This window comes from Cervus canadensis, chromosome X, assembly GCF_019320065.1.
Source record: "Cervus canadensis isolate Bull #8, Minnesota chromosome X, ASM1932006v1, whole genome shotgun sequence".
NCBI classification, from domain to species: domain Eukaryota; kingdom Metazoa; phylum Chordata; class Mammalia; order Artiodactyla; family Cervidae; genus Cervus; species Cervus canadensis.
Window position 1 is genome coordinate 112,669,936 of NC_057419.1, and position 22,525 is coordinate 112,692,460.

Sequence of the window (22,525 nt, forward strand, 5' to 3'; positions counted from 1 at the left end):
GTCACACACTTTTCTCACCTTGAGATTTTCATTCCAGACTTCATCTATTCATGTAATATCATCAAATCCATGTAGTATCCATGTAGTATCAAATATATATGTATATTCCCTCACCTACACAGCTTCAGAATTTGGCCATGTTCTCTCTCATCAGAAACAGTATTGCTACTTACCAATATTTGTCTGCTCCTATAATTTAGTGTTCACTTGAAACCCATCAATTTTCTCTATACACATTTGAAAACATGTTTTCTCTTTATTTTTTTTATTTTATTTTTTTTTATTAGTTGGAGGCTAATTACTTCACAACATTTCAGTGGGTTTTGTCATACATTGATATGAATCAGCCATAGATTTACACGTATTCCCCATCCCGATCCCCCCTCCCACCTCCCTCTCCACCCGATTCCTCTGGGTCTTCCCAGTGCACCAGGCCCGAGCACTTGTCTCATGCATCCCACCTGGGCTGGTGACTTTAGAAACAGAAAGTTGCAAATGGCATAAATACCAGCAACTATATTATACAACAGAAAACCACAGATTCAAATTTTGTCTTTGGAGGTCTATTAACAGGTAGCTTCTCCAAATTGGTCTTCATAGCACAACACACATAATTCATGAAATCTACTTTCAAACATGCATCTTTAAAAATATCAGTGTGTAGATTACATTTAGGCCAAACTTCAAAGGAATGAAGTAATTCCTTTCATTATTATAGAGCAAGCTGACTAAACTGGGATAAGAAATAGACATTTCAAAAAGCCTTCTGAAGAGAAGAAACTGGTGAACTGATCAATATTCCATTTTAAAACTTCATGTAAAATATACACCTGGGGGTGAGGATGAAGGATGGGGGTTGGGAAGAATCATGTCTAGAGTTCATAAATATATACAAAGTTGTACACTTTGTGCTTGTACACAACAAGCACCCTGGTTTCTCATTGAAACAAAAATTAAATCCTCTAAAGAATCTTGGCTCAAACAGTAAAGAATCTGCCTGCAATATGAGAGACCCGGGTTCAATCCCTGGGTCAGGAAGATCTCCTGAATAAGGGCATGGCAACCCACTCCAGTATTCTTGCCTGGAGAATTCCATGGACAGAGGAGCGTGGTGGGCCACAGCCCATGGGGTCGCAAAGAGAGTCAGACATGACTGAGTGACTAACACTTCAAAGAATCTTTCAGTTTTGCTTTACAAATACTTTCCCATCAAAAACATCTGCAAAATTTGGTTACTATAATCTATTTTGCAGCATGTTAAATATTTAGTTGCTGACAAGATAACAGATTTTACTGTTTATCTTTCAAACAACTTTGATACAGTGCTGTTTATAAAAGGTGTGCAATTAATGTTTATGATTAAACCTAATTTCCTAGGACATCAAAGCTTTGTCTAGAAGATTCTTTTGGGACAAAAGTGTTATAAACATGCACAATTGGTGACTGCATTTTATTTTATTGTGCATTTGCCCCATCTCCAAAAATCCTTCCAGAGTAAATCCCACTTGGCAGCTCCCAAAACCAAAATGCTGTCAAGAATCAGGATGTAAGAAAAAAAAAAAGGGACTTGGAGCAACTGAAATAGCTGTCACAAAGCAGGGGCACTAAAACTGTAGCACTTTAATCAGAGAGCACTGGTTCTTACTTCACATGCATTTCTATATTGGTTATTGGTGCGTGTGTGCTCAGCTTGTGTCCAACTCTTTGCGACCCCATGGACTGTAGCCCACCAGGGTCCTCTGTCCATGAGGTTCTCCTGGCAAGAATACTGGAGTGGGTTGCCATTTCCTCCTCCAGGGGGATCTTCCTGACCCAGGGATCAAACCTGAGGTTCCTGCATCTCCTGCACTGGCAGGCAGATTCTTTACAACTGAGCTACCTGGGAAGCTCCATATTGATTATTAGAATTCTTAAATTACAACAGATTAAAAGTAGCAGATAAAAAGAGTAAGGCTATAAGGAAAAGGCATCTGACAGCAGAACTAACAATTGACAGAAAGGAAGATAGAAAACCATTACTTATAGTTCAGTACAGATAAAGACCCAAAATCAGTGCTATTCACGTTATCTTTAGCAGAGAAAATAAATGAACTCTTGCACGGGAGGCCTGTATGGAAAACAGATACAAATCAGAGCTGCCCCTTCCATCTTTAGGTACCTGCCTCCAAGGGACACCCCTATTTAACCCCCTGCAAAGTCTCAGAGAAGTATGGTTTGAGACCAACTTTTCTAAGTCACCTGGAAAGGATTAAAAAGAGGCTATTAATTTTCAAAAAGGAAACCTTTATAGACATTTCCATCCAAAAGTGGCTTTAAAATGTTGTAAATTAAGTCTTAGTTTCCTAGGAAATTCCCTTGGGTCAGATTGCTATTCCCTAGATAAAACAGGGTAGCACATGAAGTCTTACTATACCAGAATTCAACCTCGACATATAGGAAAATTAATTTATTAACAATTAATATTTTGGAGATTAAGAAGATATGAATACCTATGGCTGATTCATGTTGATGCTTGACAGAAAACAACAAAATTCTGTAAAGCAATTATCCTTCAATTTAAAAATAAATAAGCTAAAAAAAAGAAGATATGATACTCACCAAATGCTGTTTAGAATAAAAAATAGTTGGATAAAAATACAACCAAAAGGTAAAACACCACCGATGATGACACTAAAAAATGGTCTTCTAATGAAAGCCTGGTGAGGAATCTGACGAGGAATCAGGTTTGTACTAACTGGATAGTCAAACTGCTCAAAAATAAATCAAGTGAAAATCAGAATGAAATAAAACTGAAGTAAATTTATACAGACAACATCACAATACACAATCTTGAATCTGAACATTTTCAAGAGCAATTATATGGGCAAAGGCTAGACCAATGCTTACTATGATGCAAGCCACAAATGCAGTATCCAGTTTCTTTGTAGGTGCATTTTAAAAAGGTGGAATTAATTTATTGATATATTTTAATTGATCTAATGATCTAACATGCCCAAATAGTATCATTTACATTTGTGACCGATATAAAAATTATTAATCAAGATATTTTACATTCCTCTTGTTGTTGTTCTAAGTGGTTGAAAACTAGTGTGTATTTTATACTTACAGCACATAATTCAGACTAGCCACATTCCAAGTACTCAAAAACCATAGTTGTTGAGTGGCCACCATGTTAGATAGGACACAGCTAGACAATAAGGATGTTTATCTTTCCTTACACATTTCAAGGGAGATATTGGACAAAACTTACTAGTGACTGTTTCAATGTAAAATAATATATGACGTCAAAAAGTTCTCTCTTAGAATTTGTCTAATAATTTGTCTCTGAAAATTTGTCAATAGTTTTCAGAAATTTTTCTTTTTCTGCTCTATGTGGAACTCCACTTCCTGTTTTGTCTTGTCTGACTTCTCCCCTGCAAATTCACACTATGTCCTCATAATACAACCCTTTTGTAGTGTGGCCTCATTTAGTCTTTTTGGTATACTGTTCCTTTTCCCTATATGTTGAATAGGCTATCTTCAAATCTGTAAACTGGGTGAGAAGATGCAAACTACTGCACAGAGAATGGATAAACAAGATCCTACTGTATAACACAGGGAACTATATTCAATATCCTGGATAAACCATAACGGAAAAAAAATCCATCAACAGAACCCATTTCTTGGATTGTATCTTGGCTTTCTTCCCACAACTATATAATCTCATTATTTTTCTGACTTTCTTAAAGTCAGCCTTCCTATAATATATCTTTTAAATTTTGCCCATCCGAGAGAGGGAAATATAAACAACCCATAAAATGTGAAATACATTAAAGAATGTCTTTTAAAGTGTTACTGTCTTTCATTTAAAGTTTGTAAAAAATCTTTTATCCCTAAATGATTATTCTTTGTCATTTTCTCCAGTGGTACATCTTCCATTTCCTGTATAGTCTATTCACACCGAGGTATTATTTCAGACATCATTCAATGGTTAAAAGCAGTATTTTAAAAGTTTACCTTTTGGAAACTTCCAACGTATGCACCCAAAAATGTTAATGGCACTGAAATTCCAAACCACAATGCAAGGATTCCTATCAAGGTACCAAATGAGATAGCAGATGATGACCCTTCAATCCAAAGAATTAAATTCATGATGAAGATGTCAACAAAGACCACACTAGGGTAGAAAAACCATCAGAAAATGTTACGATTTCAGGAAAATGTTATAAACATACTTGATATGAATGTTAGAACATTAAACCCTAGAAGAATATTAAATCATTCTGTGTAAACCCAGTTATTGAGTTGGAGCTTAAACTCAATACCATATATATAACAAGATAGCAGTTTATTACAGGACATAATTTCTACATCCCACTCGTCTTTGCAGTTCCAGAGCCTAGCAGAAAATAAATAAGGTGTGGAATAATATACCATCGAAAAACAATATGCAATAAACACAATTAAGAAAATACATATATTACAAACAGATTTTAGAATACTAGACTGAAATGGGCTATATGAAGCCTCTTGTCAAACAAGTATTCATTTAAAACCAAGAGTTTTACAATGATTTCCTGGAAGAAAGTTCATTAAAAATTATCTTACACATACCTTTTTTTTTCAGAGCCTTCCTAACAAAGATTCTGCCATACAATTTCTAATAATATCTCTAAGTGATGGGGGGAAAAGTTTACTATCATGCAGACATTTTCAGCTTTTTTTTTTTTTTACCTTCAGTACAGGAGGTAGAGAAATCTTAAAAGCTGTTTCACATGTAGTGCAGATAGGGCTCAAAGTTATTAAAAGCCCTTTTAAATTCCAGCATAGTGTAAGAAGCATTTTTGGGAATGGTGGCCAGTTTGATTTTTTTTTAAAAAAGTATATTTGCCAAAGTGGGGGTGGGAGGCAGTAGGAGTGGGAGTTTTGGGATTAGCAGATGCAAACTGGTATACACATAATGAATAAACAACAAGGTCCTACTGTATAGCACAGAGGACTATATTCAATATCCTGTGATAACCATAATGGAAAAAGAATATGAAGAGAATTTAAGATGTCATGGAAAAATCTGAACAAACTTTTTGGCCAAACCTGTGTGAGTGTGTGTGACTGAATCACTTTGCTGTACAACAGAAATTAACACAACACTGTAATTCAACTATATTTCAATAAAAAAATTTTAAAACATATATTGACAAAAACCTACTTGTGTATACAAACTTGTATGTAAATAAGATTTTTTTCCTCTTGATACCACCTCAGAAACTGAGTCTCATTTAGGTAATTTAGTATTTGGTTAGATTATTTCAAGTAGATTTTTGTATTCTGGATTTACAATTTTGTTCTCAAATAAAGATTTTGGTGATCACTTTGCAAGTGTTTGCTAATCCTTGAGTATAAGAATCTGTTTTTTCTCTACATGAATTCAATACCTTTAGACCATGAAATTTTTGCACCTTATGTCCCTGGATATGTTACAGTGTCTCCTGGCTTATAGTCTATGGAACTTGAATAGAATTTGTGTCCTGCTGCTATGTGAAAACTGTATAAATCTTTTTTTTCATTTATTTTTATTAGTTGGAGGCTAATTACTTTAGAATATTGTAGTGGGTTTTGTCATCTTAATTATGTTGAATTGGTTCATACTGCTTTTCAGGTCTACTATGTCCTTCTACTTTTCTGTCTATTCATTCTATTAGTGTTTTAGAGTTTGATATTGAAAGTTCCCCTAAAAATCTTAATTTATCTACTTAAAAAATAATTGTAATATATAGTGGAACTACATATAACTTTGTTTTGTATTTTCCAAGTCTCCTGTAAATGTGTTATACTTCCATAATTTAAAAAATAAGGGGAGGGAGGTGGGAGGGGGGATCAGGATGGGGAATATGTGTAAATCCATGGCTGATTCATGTCAATGTATGGCAAAAACCACTACAATATTGTAAAGTAATTAGCCTCCAACTAATAAAAATAAATGGGAAAAAAATAAAATGAAAAAAACTTTTAAAAGAATCTGTCTTTTAAAAATAGTATTTAATATTTTACAGCCTAAGTGCAATGGAGATCACTATTCTAAATCTAGGAAATAAACCATCATGTATCTAAAGATGAATAATTTCAAATGAACTGATAAGGTTTTTATTACTTTTTTATTTTAAATCTTTTATGGACTGGCTTAATTCTGTTTAAAGTTTAACTGTGTGCTTATGGTTTATTTTGTATAAATTTTACAATAAAATAATTTAAATTTTCCCCCAAAATAAAACAAACTGTTTAAATTAACCATTCAAAATCAGCAGGTCAACCCCTAAGTCTAATGGATAACTCACCAGGCAAGCCCAGCTACTATGCCTGTAGATGTTCCAGACAAGTTTAATCACAGCTACAGGTGAGTATGGGTATCAGTGGTACGGATGTGAGTGTTTCTGACAGGGATTTATCTCTTCCTCTTTTTTAACATTTATTTATTTGGCTACACTGGGTCTCAGTTGTTGCATGTGGGATCTAGTTCCCCATTCAGGGATTGAACCTAGGCCCCTTGCATTGGAAGCATGGAATCTTAACCACTGGACTACCAGGGAAGTCCCATGAGTATTTCTGAAAGCCTAAATGATGAGGTTGAAAAGATGGGCAGAAGTTAGATTGTGGAAGGCTTTGAATGTCCAGTTAAGGAATATAGACTTTATCCTGTCAACACCAGGAAGCAACTAAAGGGTTTTTACACTCAAAGCTGTGAGGTACTCCATGCAATTTTCCGGAAAGATGAGTATACAGCATTCCAAAGGACAAATCTAAAGGAGGAGATACTAGAGGCAAGGAGCCTAGATATAAAGTGTTAAGAATCTGTACAATGTGATGATGGTTAAAATGTAAAGAATGGATACAAAAGACATGAAGAATTAAAAGACTTTGGGTTAAAGATGGCACATTGAATGCATATTTAGTTCTGCTCCCTCATCAAAACCCTGATAAAATTATAGCAAAAGAATTTTTTAAAGGCATAAGGATTGGGGGATGTTGTAAAGGGGAGAAGACATTAACAGCAAAGTTTGGAAACCAGAGAGCAGACAAATAGTAACCAAGTTAGTTGGAGTGCGAACTTGTATCCTAAGTCGTCAGTAGAAAAGGCTGAGAGGCAACTCAATTTATACCACAGAGGTCCAAAAAGGCTCGGGAATTTGTGGTGCCAGGTACCTCTACAGGTAGGGATGAAGGAGTGGCTAAAACCAGAATGACTGGTTCAAAGTCAGCCTGAGATGCTGACAGACCTGCAGATTCTGTCCCCCACCCCCCAACTCTGCAGAACCAAACAATGTCACTTCACAACCCCTGCAAAAGACAGGAGGGTTAGTTCCTTAGAGAAGATTCCTGAAGCTCAGGTAAAAACTTTACCAAGACAATTTAAGATCCTCAGAGAAATCAGAGGAGACATTGCAGCCATGAGACAGGAAGAGGAAATTTTTTAAGACTTTTGAGAAAATGGAAGAGTTCTTGCTGTTGTGTTTTTGCTTTTGTGTCGGCTGTGCCACAGGACTTGCAGCATCTTAGCTTCCCCGACCAGGGATCCAGCCTGTGCCCCCTGCAACAGAAGCACAGAGCCCTAACCACTGGACTGCCAGGGAATTCCCTGGAAGAGGTCTTAGGAATTCAAAGTATGACCAGAGGCACTTGTATGTGAAATCTAAAAATAATAATAATAATAATAAACTTATTTACAAAATGGAAAGAGACAGACATAGAAAATAAACTTATGGTTATCAAACGGGAAAGTGAAGTGAAAGTTGCTCAGTGGTGTCCGACTCTTTGAGACCCTATGGACTATACAGTCCATGGAATTCTCTAGGCCAGAATACTGGAGTGGGTAGCCTTTCCCTTCTCCAGCGGGTCTTCCTGACCCAGGAATCGAACCAGGGTCTCCGGCATTGCAGGTGGATGCTTTACCAACTCAGCTATCAGGAAGGAAAGGCGAGGAGAGGAATAAATCAGGAGGTTGGGATTAACATATGTAGCCTACCAGGCCTCTCTGTCCATGGAATTTTTCCAGGCAAGAACAGTGAAGTGGGTTGCCATTTCCTCCTCCAGGGGATCTTCCCAACCCAGGGATTGAACCCGTGTCTCCTGTGTCTCCTGCATTGGCAGACAGGTTCTTTACCACTAGCGCCACCTGGGAAGCCCATATATACACACTACTAATATATAAAATAGACAATCAGCAAGAACCTACTATATAGCACAAGAAATGATACTCAATATTTTATAATAACCTATATGGAAATGACTGTGAAAAAGAATATATATATATATGGTAGATAGATACATGTATAACTGAATCACTGTTCTGTACACCTGTAACACACTATAAATCAACTATACTCCAATTTAAAAAAAATGACAAGGTGAATATAAACCTTAGTAAAAGGGTTGCAAGATAAAGCTGATGAAATGTCATAGAAAGCAGTTTAAAAAGAGAAAAAAATGAAGAACAGGCAAGAAAAAAAAGGAAAATTAATGATCAACCCAGGTAAATGTAAAAGAGAAGTTACATGGATAGAGTTCTTTCTGAATATCTTTTAGGGACAGTAAGTAATTTGCTGAAGATCAAACAGCTGAAAAGAGGCAGAGCTGGGATTCTTACTCAGGGGTGTGTGTGTGTGTGTGTGTTTAACAGCAAGCTTTCTCCATCCCACTGTGCTATAATAAAGCCTCTACAGTAGGAACCAACCAGAGCAATCGCATCTACCTTCTCCTCCCCAAAACATTTTGTCAAAGATCAGAGACAGGGAGTGTGGTGACAGCCACTTGATGCTGCACCAGGTTAGGCTTTGAGGTCTACTGTTTAGAGAATCTCTGATTTCAGTCTTCAGCTGTAAATTCTCTCAAGGCCCATTCCAGTTCTAGTATTTTAAGGCTTCCTTCGTATTTTCCATCTATTTTCAATTTCTTACTTAGGATCATTGTTTTTGGATCCTTCCCCATCCCTCATTATAAGTGATTTTGTCCTTTCTAAACCTTCTTTCATTTTATTCTTTTATTCCTTTTTATCCATTTATTCTTTCATTTTACTATTTCTACTTCACCTTTCCTCCTTGCATTTACAGACTCTTCTATTAACACTTTTTTCAGTAGGTGTATCTATTCTGCTCTTTAAAGGCTCATACTTTGCTCCTGTTGGAGATATAGCTTCCAGTCCTTTCAAACAACAGCATGTACAACAATAAAACCTCCACCTTACGTCTCATCAGTTTCTGGCTTCTCAATAAGGGAGTTTAGTTTCCCATGATTTAACCATACTTCCTCAAATGTTTTTTTAATACCTTTCTGCTCTAATGAATTTGTTTAGCCGCAATATTCCTCTGCCACATTTTCTAGCTTTGGAAAGATTCATTTTAGCTGTTATCTTTCCATAGCCAGAAAAATTACTTCTCAGTTGACAAATCATAACCTTCTTTCTTATATATAAACTCAATTAACCCGTCTCAACGATTTTCCTTTTGAAAGTACACTCTAGAATGCTAATATGTGTTTAACAATTCTGTAACTGTCCTTCCATTTCATGTTTTTATATTCTAAGTATTTCTTCCTTTGTTGATGTCTAATTATTTCTAGACCTTTTCATAGAATCTTAAACAGCAAAACCAGAAGGAAACTTAAGAGGTCACCCGGGTCCATCTCCTACTTGAAACATTTATTCACACATTCATCAAACATTTATTGAGTACCTATGAGTTAGGCCCTGGTGTTCCAAGATAAATAAAACAAAAATCCTTGCTCTGAAAAAGCTCAGTCTAGTGGGGGACAGAGACAAACAAATTATAACATAGGAAATATTATAGCAGATAATAGATATAAAACAGTAGGAACACAGAAGAAGAGAGTGGCCAAAAATGCTTTGTAGTTCACAAAACAATTTCACAATCCATTAGTTCATTTACTTCTCTAAATGACTCTGTGACACAAGCATTACACACAAGGAAATGGACAATCAGAAAGGTTATAGGACTTATCCAAAGTCACTTAGCTAATACTGAGTACTACAATTCAACCTTCCTTCTTCTAACTTTAAAGTTTGGGTACATGCCCATCAACCTCTGCTGACTCTTCTCTTACTTACTACCACTCTTGGGGCTACATGCAGCAAAATGACATCATTTAATAATTTTACTTTTTTCAATTTCTCTTAGGAAGTGTATGCTCATTAATTTAACTGCTTCTCCATTTAAGTTCAAAACCATTTTTACATTGTCCATGTCCATACCATGAGGCACTGAAACTCTTTCAACCTACCACATTCTAACAAATAAGAATCCCAGTACCTTGAGATTCTCCCTCTCATCTACTTAAGAAAGCCCCTAAACCTCTTGAAGAGAATATGTATTTTGTATCATGTCTGGTTTATTGCTTTTAAACTGTGTTCAGTTCTACTAACAGAAATAGGAAACTGAACCTGTCTTGCATTTTAAATTCTTCACATGATTCAATCATTTAATAAACACTTACACTCTATAAATCACTTATACTTCATATAAGGCACTGGGCTACACACTGTGAAAGATACAAAAATGAATAAGACACTCACTCACATGAGTCTTAGAATGTAAAATGAGAGATAAGACATATCATTAATAACTCAATCTGAGGAATACTGTGGTGGGCATTGTAATAACGGTAATAGATATTGTACAATTTTAAAACATGAAAGTGGTGGTGAGCTGGAAATTAAAGAATGAATGCAAATTTGGCATTGGAAAATTGGAACAAAATAGATGGAACAGCTTGAGCAAAGGCCTGTTAGTGGAAGAAAATAGTAGCTAATAAACCAGTTACCATTTATTAAACACTTATTATGTGCTTATTATGTACTTTATTAAACACTTATTATTGGGCTTCCCTTGTAACTCAGTCAATAAAGAATCTACCTGCAGTGCAGGAGACCTGGGTTCGATCCCTGGGTTGGGAAGATCCCCTGGAGAAGGAAATGGCAACCCACTCCAGTATCCTTGCCTGGAAAATCTCATGGAGAGAGGAGCCTGGTGGACTGCAGTCCATGGGGTCGCAAAGAGTCGGGCACGACTGAGCAACTAACACTTACTTATTATGTGCTAGGCACTTACAAAAGCTTTAATACATTATCCCATTTAATCCTCACAACAATCATATGAAATACATAATACCATTATTTCCATACTGCAGATAAAGAAGCCTAAGATCAGAAAGGTAAAATAACTTGCTCAAGGTCCCATGATATAAAATGTTATTTAAAACTCCTCTTTTGCCTATCAAATTTAAAAGGCAACTGCATAATGCAGTAATTATAAATCTGTGTTGATAAGCACACAAAGCATTAAGATGCAACTTGTATAACAATAACAGCACAAAGGAGGGAAGAGGGAAAGAAGCTACATAAGAGCATATAATATTTTTAATAATATTATAATTAAGTTGGTATTAATCTGAACTAGATTGTTTCCAATTGAAACATTAAATGTAATACATAATGCAACTACTGAAAACAAACCAAAAAACTGTAAAAGGAATGATAAGGGAATAAAAACAGTACACTAAAAATATTTATTTAACACAACAGAGAACATTAATGAAACAGCAAAAAAGACTTAAAACTTATAAAGAGAAAATAGCAGATGTAAATCCTACTTTACCAATGATTTCATTAAATGTACATGGATTAAATATTCCAATTAAAAGGCAGAGGTTGGCAAAAGGGACCCCAAAAAATGATCCAAATAAATGATGTCTACAAGAGACACAATTTTGATTCACAGAAACAAATAGATTGAAAGTGAAATGATTTTACATATAGTTCACTCTTGAACAAAATGGGTTTGAACTGCCTGAGTCCACTCATACATGGATTTTTTTCAATAAATACATAGTGCAGTGCTACACAATCTGCTATTGGTTGAATCCATAGATGCAGAACCATGGATACAGAGGGTTGACTCTACAGTTATACACAGATTTCCAACTCTGCAGGGATTCAGGGCACCTAGCCACCATGTTGTTCTAGGGTCAACTATATGAGATCTATATAAGATCTCTAGATATATATAGATAGACAAATAGATAGATAGATCATGCAAACAGTAACCAAAAGAGAGCTAAAGTGGCTATACTTCTATCAGACAAAATAGACTTTAAGACAAAAAGCATTATGCAAGGTAAAGAAGGACTTCTATAACAATAAAAGTGTTAGGACTTCCCTGGTAGTCCAGTGGCTAGGACTCCACACTCCCAATGCAAAGGACCTGGGTTCAATCCCTGGTCAGAAAACTAGATCCCACATGTTGCAGCTAAAGAGCTTGTGTGCTACAGCAGAAGATCCTGCATGCTACACAAAGATCAAAGACCCCGCAGCCAAATAATTTTAAAAAACAATAAAACTGTCAATCAAGAATATAGAACATATATTCATGTCAATGTATGACAAAAACCACTACAATATTGTAATTAGCCTCCAACTAATAAAAATAAATGGAAAAAAAAGAATATATAACAATTATAAAAAAAACAATTATAAATACATATGTACATAACAGCAGAATCCAAAAAATATATGAAGCAAAAACTGATAGAACTGAAGGAAGAAACAGACAATTCAACAATGATAGTTGGAGACTTGAATACCCACTTTCAATAATGGATAGAACAACTAGATAGAAAATCAACAAGGAAATGAAAGACTTTAACAACAGTGTACACCTACTAGACCTAACAAACATCTGTAAAACACTCCACTCATTGTCAGCAGAATACACATTCTTCTAAGTGTATATGGAACATTCTCGAGGGTAGACCATATGTTAGACCATAACACAAGTCTCAGTAAATTTAACAGACCTGAAATCACACAAAGTATAATGTAATTGAAAGGAATTAAAGAAGACCAAATAAATGAAAAGACATCCTGTGTTCATGAATTGAAGATTTAATATTAAGATGGCAATATCCCCCAAACTGACCTGCAGATTCCATGTAACCTTATCAAAATTCCAGTCAGCTATTTGAAGAAATTGAAAAGCTTTTCCTAAAATTCATAGGGTCTTCCCTGGTAGCTCAGCAGTAAAGAATCTGCCTGCAGTGTGGGAGACCTGGGTTCAATCCCTGGTTCCAGAAGATCCCCTGGAGAAGGGCATGGCAACCCACTCCAATATTCTTGTCTGGAGGATCCCATGGACAGAGGAGCCTGGCAAGCTACAGTCCATGGGATCGGAAAGAGTCAGACACAACTGAGAGACTAACACTTTCACTTTTTCTAAAATTCATATGGAAATGCAAAGTTTCAGAATAGCCAAAATATTCTTGAAAAAGAAAAAAGCTGGAGAACGCTCACTTCATAATTTCAAAATTTATTAAAATCTACAATAACCAAGATGATGAGTACTGGCCTAAGGATAGACATAGACTAATGGAACAGGATTGAGAATTCAGAAATAAGCTCACATATTTGTGGACATTTGAATTCCAATAAGGGACTCAAGACAATTCAACTGGGGCAGAAGAGTCTTTTCAACAAATAGTGTCCAGACAACTGAATATCCATGTACAAGAGAATGAAGTTAGATCCCTACCTCTCACATATACAAAAAAATTAACTCAAAATGGACCAAAGACCAAAATTTAGTACGTAAAACTAGAAAACTTTTATAAGAAAACATAAGCATAAATTTTAGTGACCTTGAATTAGCTTTCTTAAATATATCTAAAGTACAAGCAACCAAAGAAAAAGTAAATAAATGTCTTCAAAAATTTCAAGTTTTGTACTTCAAAGAATACTATCAAGAAACTGAGATGACAACATACAGAAGACATGAAAATATTTACAAATCATATATCTGATAAGTATCTAGTTAACAGAATATATAAAGAACTCTTACAATTCAATAATTTTAAAAATTCAATTTTAAAATGGGCAGGGACTTCCCTGGCAGTCCAATGGTTAAGACTCTATGCTTACAATGCAGAAGGCACAGGTTTGATCCCTGGTTGGGGAATTAAGACCCCACATGCCAAAGTAAATTAATTATTGTTTAAAAATTAAAGTGGGCAAAGGATTTGAATAGACATATTGCTAAAGAATATATACAAATTACCAATGAGTAATAAAAGAGGCTCCATACCATTAATCACCAAAAAATATAAGCTAAAACTACAATAAAACATCACTTCATAATAATTAGGATGGCTATACTCAAAAACAGATAGGAAATCCCTTGGTAGTCCGGTGGTTAGGACTCTGCACTTTCACTGCCAAAGGGCTGGGTTAGATCTCTGGTCAAGAAACTTAAGATCCTGCAAACTGTGTGGTGTGGGTATCACATATATCACAATCATACATGTGATAAGGAGTTAAATTCCAAAATATATAAAGAACTCAAACAACTCAATAGCAAAAAAACAACAATTAACAAAGGGGCAGAGGACCTGAATACACATTTTTCCAAAGACACACAAATTGCCAACAGATATATGGAAAAGTGTTCTACATCACTAATCATCAGGGAAATGCAAATTAAAACTACCATAAGATAACACCTCACACCTGTCAGAATGGCTATCATCAAAAAGACAAGAGACAATTGTTGGCAGGATATGGAGAAAAAGGAACCCTTATGCACTGTTGGTGGGAATCTAAATTGGTATAGGCACTACGGAAAACAGTATGGAGGTTCCCCCCCAAAAAGTTTTTTTTTTTGGCCACACCATGCAGCATGTGAGATCTTACTTCCCCAACTAGGGATCAAACCCATGCCCTTGCAGTGGAAGTGTGGTATCTTAACCACTGGACCGCCAGGGAAGTCCTCTCCCCAAAATTTTTAAATAAAATTACTATATGATTCATCCATCCTACTTCTGGGTATGCAAAAGAAAATGAAAACAGAATCTCAAAGGGATAGCTTACACTCCCATGTTCATTGCAGCCTTATTCAAAACCTACTAAAGGCCTCATTAATTAGACAGAGGCAGAATTGGGAAATGAACCCCTATGTGTACAGAGTGTAGGGTGTGTGTGTGTCTGATTCTAACACCTGTGCTGGTAACCTTTAATGCTGCCTCTCCACTTTAATATATGGTAATGAGTTGTTTATAATGAGATTATTTAAAAATAGGTAGTACATGTATATGGTATACAATGTGAAAAGTAAAAAGAAAAATAGAGAAACAGTGAAAATAAGTATAAAACAGTCTCCTTCACACTCCTTTCCCCCAGCCATGCAGCAACCCACCTGGGGACAACCACTGTTAACAGGTGTTTTTCAAATTAAAAAAAAATATTTTCACAAAACTATGGTTTGATACTGAACTATTTCATAGTCCCTGTAACCCTGAGCCATGTTATTATGGACATCCACTCGAATTTTTAAATTTTTCTGTGTAAAACATTCTTCAAAACTGATCCCACAGAAAATGAGATAAAAACAGCTCATAGTGCAGTGAAAATGCTAATGTTTTTCCAGACATTAATTGTTCAATTTAGTTAATCAAGCTTAGTGACACAGCATATTCTAATTCTTTTAAATTTTCTATTCTAATGACGTAACTTCTTTTTACAATGAGATGGAACATCTGTCTGATGAAAAATAGGCCATTATTATTCATCTGAATCCATGAAGGCAATTTCAGGAGAGATTTACATTTATTTCCTCTCCAGTGCCTAGCATAATGCATTAAATATAGTAAAAAAAATTTTTTTCAAAAATACAATAAATAAGTTGAATGAGTAACTAAATAATGAAGAGAACAGTAGACGGTTTATTGACTAGTTCTTGCTCGCAATATCCCTTGTATTACAATCCAGTATAATGACTTTTGCACAATGGCACTTTTGTGCCAAAGTTACTCAATGTCAGATTCATCTGAGTCTTGAACTTGAAGCAACAAATATCTGAAATATTGTCAAGGACATTGCTTTCTTACATAAAGGTATTAAAGCTCAGGAAAGACCACCCATTCTAGTTCCCTTGAAAAGAGTTACAGAAAAAGCAGATGGCTCTATTCAAGGTGGCAAGGGGGAGAGGAGTGCATTGTCCTTATTTTAAATAAATCAAAAACTCTGTGGTACATGTATTTGATGTGCAAACTTGGAATATTCAAGCCTTTCCCTGGAGTTGAGGGGAAAGGCCACATGTAGATAAAACATTATGAGTCTACTGAATATATCATCTATCACTGCATTGCACTGATGATGGCTTTATACTCAGTCACAGAGCATTTGCTCTCATTTTGTCACTAATTAGTATACAATGTAACTGAATTTATTATATATAACTTCCATTATAGAATTTCCACCATTGTTATGGGGCTTCCCAGGTGGCTCAGTGGTAAAGAATCTGCCTGCCAATACAAGTGATGCAGGAGATGCAGTTTTGATCCCTGGGTTGGGAAGATCCCCTGGAGGAGGAAATGGCAACCCACTCCAGTATTCTTGCCTAGGAAATCCTATGGACAGCGAAGTCTGGTGGGCTACAATCCATAGTCACAGAGTCGGACACAACTGAGTGACTGAGCACACATACATGCGTTATTGTGACACACTTCTAGCATCAAGGACATGGGAATTTTACAACAAATGGAAATTAAATTACCACAAAACAGGACTTCCCTGGTGGTTCAGTGATAGGGAATCTGCCTGCCAATGCAGGGGACAGGGGTTTGATCCCTGATCTGAGAAGATTTCACATACCATGGAGCAACTAACCCCATGAGGCGCAGCTACTGAGCCCACGTGCCTAGAGTCTGCTCCACAACAGAAGAAGCCACCACAATGGGAAGTCTGTGCACCACAATTAGAGAAAGCCATGCAGCAATGAAGTCCCAGTGCAGCCAAAAAACACAACTTTTTTTAAGTTCCATGTAACAATTAAGATATAATCCATGACATTTCCTAAAAAAAAAACTGTCCTTCAGAACATATCAAAGAAAGAATTTTTTTAATGAAATATGCTATGGATTGAATTGTTTCCCCCAAAATTCTAACATTAAAAGCCTAATCCCTACTCTGCTCAATGTCATGTGGCAGTCTGAATGGGAGAGGAATTTGAGGGAGAATGGATACATGTATATGTATGGTTGAGTCCCTTCACTGTTCACCTGAAACTATCACAACATTGTTAATCACATACACCCCCCAAAAAAATAAAAAGTTTTTTAAAAAAAAAACCCTAATCTCTAATGAGATGGTGTTTGGAAATGGGGCCTTGGGAGAGGAATTAGGTTTAGATGAGGTCATGAGGGTGCAGCCTTCATGATGGCATTAGTGCCCTTACAAGAAGAGACACCATAGAGTTCAGTGTCTCTCTTTTCCTCTGCCATGTAAGGATGCATCAAGATTGCAGCCATCAGTGACCAGGAAGAGAGCACTCACCAGGACCGTATCCTGTTGATGCCCTGATCTTGGGCTTCCCAGCCTCCAGAACTGTGAGAAAATAAATGGCTGTTGCTTAAGCCACCCAGTCTATGGTATTCTGTTATGGTAGCCCGAGCTGACTAAGATAAAACATATTAAAGGATTTGGAGATAAAACTCAAAATGAGTCAGCACCTTATTGGTGAGGGATTATGGGAAGAGCACTGGTTGGGGATACTGGGTTGGCCAAAAAGGTCACTCAGGCTGTTCCACAAGATGGAAAAACCCAAATTAACTTTTTGGCCAAGATAGTATACAGCCCGAGCTCCAGTACTGACTTCACGTATGACCTTGAACACGTTGATTCTGCATCTTTAGAACTAGGGGACCAGATGAGCTCCCTAAGAGCCCCTGTGCAGCACCACCCTGACTCCCTCTCTGACCATGACTCTGCCTGGGGTCTGCAGTCACTAATGACACTGCAGTAACTAGGTGAGATAGGAAGAAATAATCACAGAAGGCAGAGACAAGAGAGTAACACAATGTGGTATATAAGCTGCCACTCTAACATGACATATAAGGGAAGATGCATAACTGAGATGAGCATTTATGAAACCTGCTTCAAAAACAAAGATCAAAATTGAATATTGCAGCACCATCACCATCTCTTTGTACTAAGGGTTAAGATGTACAAAAAGATGAAAAGAATGCAAATATACCAAAAAAAGAATGCTGCAGCCACAGAAAAAACAGTGGTCACTCACCTCCATTCTACTCTTCATTATTGTGTACAATGATTTTTCCAAGGTAAAGTATAAAGAAGATTATAATTGTGTAGAGAAAAGAGAACATGAGATACTAACCCAGGACACAGCAGTGCTGTCAGCAAGAAATTTGTCTTCCACTTCAGACCTCTAAATGCTGAGGAAGTAAAGGACAGAATAATTACTAGGGCAACTAGATTTAGTCCACTTTACAAATACTTTACAATAACGAAGACACAATTATATTTTGCTAGGTCAGCTAAAATTCCTGATGCAATTTTTAAAATTTTCAAGCTTTTTAATTTCTATATTTAACACACCAACTTGGAATAAGAATAGTAATGCTTACATCTGTACACCTTAGCAGACACGTATCCAGCAGATGCTCCCATAAGGACCCATAACACAACAGAACAGGTCATTAAAGCACCACGATTAGCAGGAGAAAGGAAACCAAGGCAGGCAAGAACTAAAAGCACAAAGAAGAAATATCAAACCAGTGACAATAATAGCCTCAAAACACATAAGGCTTTATTTTATATTAAAGACACCTTATTAAGACATTTTTATGAAACAGAATACAGGGAAATTCTCTGATGTTACTTAGCTAATTTTTTGACAATCTGTTCTTAATAAAAAGTCTGATCCCATACAAGGCAAACTATGTGTTTTCAATTTAGTCTTTAATCACCTTGTTTAAATCATTAATTATATTATTTTAAATCAAAATCAAAGAGAAGATCTTCCCTTTCCCTACTCCAGTAGTCACTCCCTAAAGAGCAAATCATTTTCCCCACAAAAATTTCCTTCTGTTTCCTTTTATCCAAGGTGAGGGGGGAAAACCATCACAGTGAGACTTGGTTTCAGGAAAACATAACCTTAAGAGCTAAATTTAGAAGTTATCATTGACATCTGAAACACCTAATAAGCCATTTATTTACAGAAGCTTTGTTTGTGAAAATCCCCACTCTGATTATGAAAAACTGACAAACTCTACTCTTGGTTGATAATGAAGGCAGAGAGAGTTCATCAGCCATTGTAAGACTACTGATGATACCACTTCATTTATACATTTAAAGACCAGTGCTTAGGCTTGCCTTAGCATTTCAAAATCTTAATCTCTGAATTATAATTCCCCGAGCCCACCTAAAATATGATCTACCCACACGCAAAGCAAGGAACATGTATATTGGACATTACAATATATTATTCAGAACTGAAGAAACTATGAAAGGTCCTTGATATAGGAACATATTCAGACTCATATCCTTAAAATAAAATACAAATTTTATTTTAAATACACTACAAATACTCATTAAAATATACTATAAAATACACATTTCCTTAAACTTTAGGGTAGAATTTTCAAAGTTCTTTTATACACATGAATCGAAGTTTAACCTATGTCAGAATGTTGAGAATGACACATATTGATCTGAGCCTACTCACATAAAGTAATAAATGTCATAATCAAAACTTGTGTTCCTTGACCCAGTAAAATTGATAGCAACATTCCATGCCTTGGAGGTCTGAATACATCCCCATGAACAAGCTTCCAACCATAATCCTTCTGGATATCTTCCTGCATAAGAGAAAGTCTTTAATAAACACAGGAATTATTATGACAGAAAGTTTACAAGAGCTCTGAAAGTTAGGGGAAAAGTAATTTTCCTCTAAAGACAAGACTAATGGCTCATTTTGGATAAAGTAGGTCTCTGGCAGGTATGTGATCCGGCCATACAAATGAGCCATTCTCTAAGTTTTGCACTGTATTAATTATGTAAAGCACACAACTGGCTTGATTTTCATGGAGAAAGCAACATGATTTAACTTACAAAAAAAATTCAACTAATTCTATAGAAATTAAAAGTTCATCAATACATAAATGATCATAAGAGTCAAAAGAGTATAAATTAGATAAAACTAAATTTGCCCTAAATTGTAGTATTTTGCAATGTTTTTTACATATTCTCATGTTCCAAATTAATGAAAATCTTAAATAATGATATTTTGAAAGCTCAGGACATGGAAAGGTATATAACCAAAGAGCTGATAGCAAATAACTCTCTAATAAACTTACCTATACTTTTTAAGAATCTACACAATACTCTATACTTGGATTCAGCACAATATGCAAAATTACTAGACATTAAAATGTGTTGTATTCAAGGTGTTATACTCTAAGTAGAAACATAACCTTGAGAACTGGGCAAAGCAGGCATTCAAATATTGGCTGAATCAAATATGTGCATTTTTATTTACAGGAAAACAAACCTGATTATATCTGATAATATCTTTGTGGAGAGTCCTTAATATGATCATAGCCACCATTCCAGTTAAGAATAGAACAACAACAAATGAATTCAAGATACTAGAAAATGGAAAGAAGGAAAAATAGAAGTTAAATAAAAAAAAATGTTTGCACATGTAAAAGAAAGACATTCAAATTATCATGTCGAACAGTTTTCTAAAGTTAAATTTGGATCTAAGGCTAATACATTTGGATAATACATCAATATATTAAATAAACCTAAAGTTCTATCACAAAAGTTCACTACCAATTAAGCAATAGAAGCAACACTATTCTTAAGGTTATTTTACAACTTTTTAAGAGTACATCCCCAAAAATAAACAAGGGGAAATGAAAAAGATCAGGAACACAAACTTAGTTCCAGAACATGAAACTGAGAATGGAAGTTCAGGAGTCAAGGTTAAATTGATGACTTTAGTCAGTCAGTCCTTAGGTGGATCCTTAGATGGATCAAGGCTTTTAACTTAATCAAGTCTTTATCAAGTTTCAGGGTAAAGATCCCATGGACCACTTACCTACCAGCTCTTACTGGTTCCAAAACTGAATCTTAAAAATTATGTCCAAATGAAAACCAAGACCATCTGTCATCCCACCACCCAGCCAAATCCAGACACATTTAAAAAAGTTTCACCAGAATCTCTGAAAAGACCAGCACTGTCATAGAAAAATGCCACTAGGATGTCTAAAATGTCTGTTAAATGTCATAAGTAAATTAGCTCGAGACAGAAACTAAAGTACATTTATTGTTACATCATAAATATTAATACTAGAGATTAGCCCCACCATTTATCTGGATGCCCTTTCCTTTCACGACCCCTTTAAAGAAACCATTTAAATAAATTTTATTTGAAGAGACTCCTTGGGGGTGTGACAAAATGGGATGTGGACTATTGCCCCAACAGAAGATTTTCTAGAAAAATTAAGATATGATAATTATAATGAGGAAGAGAAGGAGATAGAGGAGAAGGAAGAGTGAGGATAGAAATAGGAGGAGGAGGAGAATGGGAGCTATTCTCACTTTAAAGGCAATAGCATTGTAAATCAACTATACTTCAATAAAATGAAATTTTAAAAAATAAAGGTGATAACTAATGAGAACCTACTCTTAGCTCAGGGAACCCCATTCAGTGCTCTGTGGTGACCTAAACAGGAAGGAAATCCAAAAAAGAGGGGATATATGTAAACACATAGCTGATTCATTCTGCTGTACAGCAGAAATTACCTCAATATTGTAAAGCAACTATACACCAATAAAATATTTCTTTAATTAATTTATTTATTTTACTTGGAGGCTAATTACTTTACAATATTGTGGTGGTTTCTGCCATACATTGACATGAATCTGCCATGGGTGTACATGTGTCCCCCAACCCAAAATAAAATATTTTTTAAAAAACAAAGGCAATAGCAGTATAAGGAAAATCATCACCTCAGAAGGCCATACTCATAGAATTACATCCTTCCTTACTTTCACCTTTACCTTTATAGTGTTCTTCCATCCAAAATTGCTTTATTATAAGAGACGAAGGGGGAAAAGTACTATATGTACCAGTTTCTTCTATTTTCTCATCAGCTTCTCTGATCAGTCTCCTAAGTTACTAACTGAAGATCCTATGCTCGCTGTCAGCACTTTATGACAGCCTCAATCATCACATTCTCAGTTGATCCATCCTTCAGTTTCATGTCGAAACTATTCCTTCCATAGTCATGAAGGACTTCTAACTCTGTGGTTTGATCCTGTTGAAAATTCCTGAGGAATCAAGTCCCTTCACTGTGAATCCACTAGAATGTAAGCTTCCATCGAGCAGAAGCCTGTGTGCCTTATTCACTGCCAGGTCTGAGCACCTCCCCTAGTGCTTGGCATCCTAATAGGGATGAAAAAGAACACCTGGAAAATGAATCGACCTTCACTCACAGACATTATCTCCACACAATTGTCTCATCTAAATGACCTGCCTTGATTAACTGACCACTTGCAGTGCTTTGGTTTCTCATCTGTAATCTTTTCATCTTTCTCTGCTCTCTTCCCAGTCTTTCATGACATCTTTACCTTCCTCCACCCCAGCTGGCTACTGCTTTTCCTCCACTCTACTTTGCTCAGACT

General features: G+C 35.8%; 1 protein-coding gene across 1 annotated transcript in view; it reads right to left on the reverse strand.

The window, feature by feature from the left end:
• Nucleotides 1-22,525, reverse strand: part of LOC122434985 (transmembrane 9 superfamily member 2-like) — an 82,640-nt gene that overhangs the window by 22,072 nt on the left and 38,043 nt on the right. The window contains exons 9-14 of the mRNA XM_043458806.1: nucleotides 20,385-20,481; nucleotides 19,560-19,692; nucleotides 18,460-18,579; nucleotides 18,210-18,267; nucleotides 3,997-4,156; nucleotides 2,599-2,747 (exon numbers count right to left, since the gene is read on the reverse strand). Coding sequence (XP_043314741.1) covers nucleotides 2,599-2,747; nucleotides 3,997-4,156; nucleotides 18,210-18,267; nucleotides 18,460-18,579; nucleotides 19,560-19,692; nucleotides 20,385-20,481 — 717 coding nt within the window. The remainder of the gene's footprint in view (nucleotides 1-2,598; nucleotides 2,748-3,996; nucleotides 4,157-18,209; nucleotides 18,268-18,459; nucleotides 18,580-19,559; nucleotides 19,693-20,384; nucleotides 20,482-22,525) is intronic.